The sequence below is a fragment of the Nicotiana attenuata genome, unplaced genomic scaffold (genome assembly GCF_001879085.1).
Source record: "Nicotiana attenuata strain UT unplaced genomic scaffold, NIATTr2, whole genome shotgun sequence".
NCBI lineage: Eukaryota > Viridiplantae > Streptophyta > Magnoliopsida > Solanales > Solanaceae > Nicotiana > Nicotiana attenuata.
The window spans coordinates 34,640-42,276 of NW_017675881.1; the positions used below are offsets into that span (position 1 = coordinate 34,640).

The following is a 7,637-nucleotide window of genomic DNA, read 5'->3' on the forward strand; positions in this document are numbered from 1 at the left end:
TAGTCATTTGAGTTTAAGTTATCTCACTCGTCTTTTGAAAATAATTAAAAAATATAAACAAATTATTTTGCAACCGTTTTGATGGAAATTTTCAAATTTTCAACTTATCAGGATTGTTACTTCTCACGATGTCCTTTTTGTAAAACCAAATTAGCCTCAAAAGATTTTGGAAAATTTGTAACATGAAAAGAATTTAAATTATGTTACACAATTCAAATAAAAAATTAATTTTATAGAAAATAAAATCTTAACTGATTTTAAATTCCTAAATATTAGGACATATTCAATAAGGAAAGATTTAATTAGCAGAATTTTAGTTGTATTAGGAAAAAAATTAAATGATTATTTTGTCTAGTGTGAGCTCTTTTTTAAAAGGGTAAAAAAGATGAACGATATTTCGCTAAGGACCTTCGTGCTTTAAATATAGTATAGATATAGATATAGATAATAATATAAATATAAATATAAATGGACCTACAATGAAATTAATTGGGTCTTCTCAGTATGACGACGCCTAATGAAAACACATACATATTGGTTCTTGCACGGTGTCTATAGCGATGAGTTGCGAAATTAGTGATTAAGTCATGCTTTCAAAGATAGCCAAAAAAAATTATCAGTAATATATAATATTCAAAAGGCCTACAAAAAGAAAAGAAAAAAAAAGAGATTCTTTTTCAATGGTTATGTTGGAATTTGCTAAAAACACATAAACACACGTAGACGAGACAATACACAAATTTTAAAAAGATTGGAGGTAATTGGACTTATTTGGAGTCAAAATTCATAGTTAAAATCAAATTTAAAAATTTCTCTACGACGCATATCTAACGTGTATCTCACACACATCTATACATGGATGTATAAGAGATACACAAGAAATACATATGGGACATACACATGATATACATGGGTGATACACTTTGCATCTTATTCCATGTTCATCTCCTACTTCGAACTTAGCTCAAATTTCAATTGATACTCTCTCAAATTTCTATCACATCATTCCAAAATTGTGATTTAATCTCCTTGAGATGTACCCTATATATTTCAACAACACACGCTCAAAACAAATTTCAGTTTCAGAAATTGAACAATGAGAATACTATTCTTTATCTTCTGTCAGGAAACATATGATAAATCTTTTTGCTTTTTGTTTTTTCATTTTTACTTTCTTGTAACTATGGTATCTACGATTTATTATTCAGTTTAGTTCTAGATTAGTTGCAAGTTTTTGGATTTGGAAAACTCCATTTTGTATTTATAATTTGACTGGTCATTGATGTAGAATGTCATGTCACAAAAACTATATATTGGATTGAGCAACGAAATGATCAATCTTTATTTATATGCATATTGCATATGGTTTACATTTGCTTTTTTTTTTTTTACTAGATAGACTAAAGAGAGGGACACGCATATAAATATTTAATTGGGCTAACATTAGTATAAATTTGTAAATAATTAATTAATGTTAATAGTATTTGTGAATTAACTAATATTGGTGGTACTTTTGCTCTAAAGGGCCAAATCGAGTAGAAATGGTGTGGGATAGCCACTTTTTAACATGGTAATTTTTATCCAGTATTTTTAATGCTGAGCAAAAATAGTCACAACTCTATTAAAATTAGGCGAAATACATAAACGGCCCCTCTAAGTTGTCCACAACGACCAGACAAACACCTCAACTAAACCCTTTACCATTTAGACACTTCAAGTGTCCATTAACCAGATCAAATAAACATATATTTCTGATGTGGTTTGCGCGTGTTTGCTAACAGAATTTTAAGCGCGTGAATCATTTTTTCAACCTAATTTTTTTTTTTTTGAAAAAACCTAAGAATTGGGCGTATCTTAGCCTCTCTTCAACCCATGTCAACCTCACCGTGAAACCACCATTAAGACCAGCCACAAAAACTCCAACCAAGCCACCGAAAATCACCAGAAACTTTCCGATTTTAACTGCGACAGATTAATTATTGACTGAATAAAGTTTTGTGATGATGGGCAAACTAGAGAAGGGTTAATGTTCTTATTGTTTGCCCCTTCTTGGATGTGCACTTTCCTATGTCGTCTTCCTTTTCTCCCATGTCATTTTGTTCAATTCATCTCTCCATAAATAAACAAAGAATCCAGTAATAATCAACAACAAATAGTAGCAGTAAGAAAGACTCAACAGCGGCCATGACTACTGCCGCCCATAAAAGTCGTCGGCTCCGGCAATATATAACAAAATAATTTCACATATTAGGGAATTAAAGCATCAAAGTAGCAGCAAAAAAATAGCTACAACAGCAGATTCGGCGACGGCAACTCTGGTCAAGGAAGCAGAGTTGGGAGATGAGGTAGGAGAACCGCTGGGAGAGGCACTGATGGATGGTGGAGGAGCACCACCGGAAGGAGATGAAGCCGGAGTATCGACGGTTGGTGGAGCTGGAGGAGATGCCAATGGAGATTCAGATGGAGAAGAAGCGGTAGTAGGAGCATTAGCAGGAGAAGAGATAGGTGTTACTGCAGATAGAGGAGTCGCCACCGGAGGTGACGATGCTACAGGTGGTGGAGAACTCTTTGGAGAAGCTGCCGGAGTTTTTTATTTCTTAAATGCATTTTTATTTTTTTGTTTATTGTATGTGTCAAATTTCTATTTACAAATTACACGTGTCGTTCATTAATTGGCTCATTTGACACGTCATTAGCGAGTGTAATTCACGTATATGATCTGTTGCACTTGAGTATTTATTTGATCTGGTTAATGGACACTTGAAGTGTCTAAATGGTAAAGGGTTTAGTTGAGGTGTTTGTCCGGTCGTTGTGGACAACTTAGAGGGGCCGTTTATGTATTTCGCCTTAAAATTAATGCGAAAAGATGTTTTTACCCTTTCTTCATGAGTGCTATGTAAATATTAAGGACATGGTGTCCTTAACATTTACACTGCACTCATGAAGTTAAGGACGCCACGTCCTAATTAACATTTGCACTACACATATGAAGTTAACGACATGATGTCGTAAAGTTTAACAATGGAAGGTGCAAATGCAGGACACTTTGTCCTTAATATTTACACAGCATTCATGAAGTTAAGGACACCATGTCCTTAATATTTACACAACGTGCATAAAGTTAAGGACACTATGTACTTAACATTTACACAATACACATGAACTTAAGGACACCATGTCCTTAATATTTACACTGCACATATAAAGTTAATGACATGAGGTCCTAAAGTTTAACAACAGAAGGTGCAAATACAAGTTAAGGACATTATGTCCTTAACATTTACACTGCACACATAAAGTTAAGGACGCCATGTCCTTAACGTTTACACTGCACATATGAAATGAAGGACACGATGTCCTAAAGTTTAACAACGGAAGGTGCAAATACATGGCACGTTGTCCTTAATATTTACACAACATTTATGAAGTTAAGGATACCATGTCCTTAATATTTACTCAGCACCCATGTCTAGCACAGGGATATTTTCGTCCGGCAGATAAAAATTTATTAAGCACTAGCTAAAGAGTAAATACATTTTAAACAGTGGCTAAAAAGTAAAGACAACTCTAATTAGTTGTTAACTGTGCACTTCAGCAGTTTTGTCTTTGAAGAATCACCCTTTGTTAACCCTTTGTGCTGGTTTTCGAAGCATCCTAAGCCCAATCTAAATATATGTTAGACTAACGAAGTTGGGGGTTAAAATATCATGGTATAGCCAGTTTTCACACTGGTCAATGAAAAATAGCCAGCATTTATCAAGTCAATGAAAAATAGCCACTATTTTGCTGCAACAGGGACCGGTCCAGTATAATATACGGGAGTTCTGGTGCATTTGTGCACGAACTCCAGCATATTATGCTGGACCGGTATACTTTGCTAACTCCTGTAAAATTTGCGGGAGACTGGAGCACCAGTGCTCCAAACTCCAGTATATTATACTGGACAATTATACTTGCTGGAACTCCCGTAAAATTTGCGGGAGTTCCAGCATAGTTATCCTGGAACTCCAGTAAAATTTATGGGAGTTCAAGCATACTTATGCTGGAACTCCCATAAAATTTGCGGGCGTATTTTTCCGGATTTTGAACAGTGTTTTCGCTCAGATTTAAAGTGGCTAAATTTCGATGACTTTTGAAAATTGGCTATTTTTCAACGACCAATGGTAAATCTAGCTATTTTTGAATTTCTCCCAAGTTGGGGCCAATATAAAACAACTGCCAGAAAATGGGCGAAGTGCACAAATAGCCGAATTTCAGGCCACGATTTAAGTCGTAGCCATTTTCATAAAATTATTTAAAGTGTGATAAGTTTAGAGTAGCTTATTAATATTTGGACAAAAAAATATTTATAATATGGGTGTGAACTTTGAACTCATGTGTTCAAAGTTTGTGCTGCTGCAAGAGAACTTCATATACGTGGGTCTGAAGTTTGCACTGCTACAAGCGGCTTTCAAACTCAAATATCTGAAGTTAATTTGCACTGTGTTTACCTCGAAAATACGAGTAACAATTAAACTTGGTTTTGTGATTTCAAAGATACGTGATTTAGTTCAATACCAATTAATAATCAAGTAATATGAAATAGAAACGAAAGATAGAAGTGAATCAAACCAATATTAGCCAACAGTAGTGGCCTCGAGAAGGTGACCTCGAGGTGGCTTAAGGTAGTAAGAACGATTAAGTAAGAGAGTCAAAATAAGAACAATTTAAGCTAAGGAACAGTTCTGATGAACAACAGGCAAAAGTAGAGAGTATATTCTTTGCTCAATAAAAAGATGATCTTACAAATGATTGAGGCCCCCCTTATATAGTGGGGGAACCCTAAATAAGAAATATTTCTATTTACAGTAGGGAATATTCTTGGTACAACTTTCTAACCGTCTAGTACGGAATTGTACAATCATATTCCGTGATTTGCGCTATGACTTTGGGGATGTGGACGAAATCTAGCTCGTTCTAGTACAGATCCATAACGGTGCTATTTCAGGGTTGAGCACACCTGACGTCGGCGTTCCTCGAACTCCTGCTTCCGGGCACTACACTCTATCTTCAAGCTTGAGTCTGGTTCATCTGTTTCGACCTTGACCTTCTTCGGACTTGAGCCTGGGGCGGAACCTCGAGCTTCTACATCAGGGGTATATGATTTTGACTGTATACAGATAGTCCCCGTGTTTCATAGAATAAGATGATAAGAAACGATTTGCATCTCGACCTCCCCGAGCTTCTCATGTTGATGTCATTTTTGTGACGTAGGCGCTTGAAACGACCGAAAATGTCACATCGGCGCTCTTCCCCAAAACATCAAATGCGTGTCAGCGTTGGTTGGCCACTAGCGCCGCTGATCCGTCACCGCCTTTCTATAAATAGGAGGCTATTCTGCTAAACAAAGAACTGCACCTTTCACATCTTTATCTACTTTTGATCTTCTCCCTTTCTTGCTTCCTTCTTCAACCGTTTATTTCCATGGTTCAAACCTGTGAACACAAGGTCACATGAAAGCAATTTTACCAGTTATGCCAAGGTTCTCTTTTTCAAAGCTTCGATTTAAAACAACGCGAGAAGGACGTTGGATCCTTCTCGCATCAGAAAATACGCGAACTTTTCATTGTTGCTCATCTCTCTTAACTTCAACCTGGTGTAGCACTTCATTCCTTTTGCTCTCCATAGAATGAGGTGGCACTGTCGTCTACTAACTTTTGCATCCTACCCCAAAAATGTGTCCCAAGGATAAAAAATTCTTGGGTCGTTGCTTGTGCATCTTATAACCCTTTTGATTTTTCTTGTGATAGAAGGTGAATCTACATCTTCTGGTCTCTTCTTTTGCTGCTCCTTTTTTAGCGGACTATGTCCCAAAATTTCAACGGAATGCTCAATCCCTGTTGCTGGTAATATAGTTACATTCTTCGAGGGTTTTCTTCCCTAAGTCTCTTCGGGCGTACAGACATTTTTCAAAGATCAGAAGTGGAGTCCCCGGGGAGGAGGTTCCCGAAGATGGTGCTCTCGAGGACACGACCTTAAGAGTAGATTAGGTTGTTAGCCTTTGTTTCTTGTTTCTTTGTTCTTTCGAGAATACCCCTTAATAGACATCGTAGTTATATTGTGTAACCATCTCTTGTAAATATAAAAGGATCTCTTTGTCTTACTTTTTGGCTCGTGTTGAATTTTCATTCCATCTTTATCTGCGAAAAAATTCAATGGCATAACTTTGGTGACTGGCCCGAACACTGGACTCAAAACACAATATACCCTAAGGTTTTAATCGATCAATACAATACCCCTTAAGGTTTTTGTTAACCCTCGAGCCAGGCTCAAGTTGATTTGATGCGAGCTCGAGACACCGATGCTTTGAGTTCGAGCTGAGTGAAAGTAAGGTTTCGAACTTGAATTAAAGTTAGCCCTTAGGCTTTGTAAACAGTCCCCGAGTGAGAATTTTCTCACAATTGGGTAGCCCGTGGGCTCAATAGCCGAGCTAGAACTCGATCGAGCTCGAAATAGGTCGATAAAAAATGGATTAATCTTCAACGCCTCGATCCTGGCGCCAATCTCGTGACATCAGCAGCTGAAGTGACTGATGTCGACGCCCCCTTTTTCTCGCGAAATCGGGTTTACGACATTCGGGAAGACAACTCTATTCCCGTTTGGGAATTGGGTTTTTGGATTTGAAGAGTCGTCACCTAATGATTAAGTGCATTAGGACACTAAGGGTTTTTGAGTGGGAAAACTAGAGTTCGGGTAAGGGCTAGAAATTATCTCGAGGGAGAAGGTGTTAGGCACCCCTCAAGATCCACTAGTGTGGTTCCCCGCCATGCTATGTTGTGACTTTAATGTAAACAAGTATGCAAATAAATTTACACATAAGTATTGCTAACAAGCATGTTGGAACTTATAAACAAAGAAGGAAAAGGGATAATGCAGTAAAAAAATAAAGGGGAGTTTTGGGTGATTGAAAAGACAGAATTTGTTGATATTAAACAAAGTAACATAGGGCAAAGGGTCCTAGGTTTATAAACCACATGGATAATCCACACAACACCGGTAACCAATCGTACGCGTAGTGTTATCGTGTGATCATCATCTCCATGTCTACCCTTCCCACCCCGATAAGGTATTAAGCGCGAAATGGTGTCGTTACCTACAGCGTGCTATTACCCGTCCCACCTATCAGTCCTGGAGGCTTTAGGACCACTAATCCTAAAGGGAGGGAGCTTGGCTTTTCAGAGGTTCAAAAGGTTAAAATACTAAGGCGTCAGGCAAAACACATAAGACAATTATGGGAGCACAAAAGCAATTAAGGCTCAGACAAACCTCCTTTAATCACAGAAATCATGTAGTTTAGCACGTCTTACACATACTGATTAGGTCCAAATTATGCTTAACGTTAGGCAGGTTGGTTCATTACACATTTTTAGACAAGAAGTTCGCATTAGGCTCGCCTGGCTGCAACTTATCGAAGACTGGTGCAATTAATTAACTACTTACTTGTTTCCCTAAGTGATGGTATNAAATCATGTAGTTTAGCATGTCTTACATGTACTGATTAGGTCGAAATTATGCTTAACGTTAGGCAGGCTGGTTCATTACATATTTTCGGGCAAGAAGTTTGCATTAGGCTCGCCTGGCTTCAACTTATCAAAGAC

General features: G+C 37.4%; 1 protein-coding gene across 1 annotated transcript; it reads right to left on the bottom strand.

The window, feature by feature from the left end:
- Positions 1 to 2,263: 2,263 nt before the first annotated feature.
- Positions 2,264 to 5,149, bottom strand: LOC109220545 (classical arabinogalactan protein 5-like; the record flags this gene model as incomplete). Its single annotated transcript, XM_019385008.1, has 2 exons — positions 2,264 to 2,590; positions 5,000 to 5,149. Coding segments are annotated over 2 exons (477 nt in total), but the record flags the coding sequence as incomplete, so codon positions are not given.
- Positions 5,150 to 7,637: the final 2,488 nt, after the last annotated feature.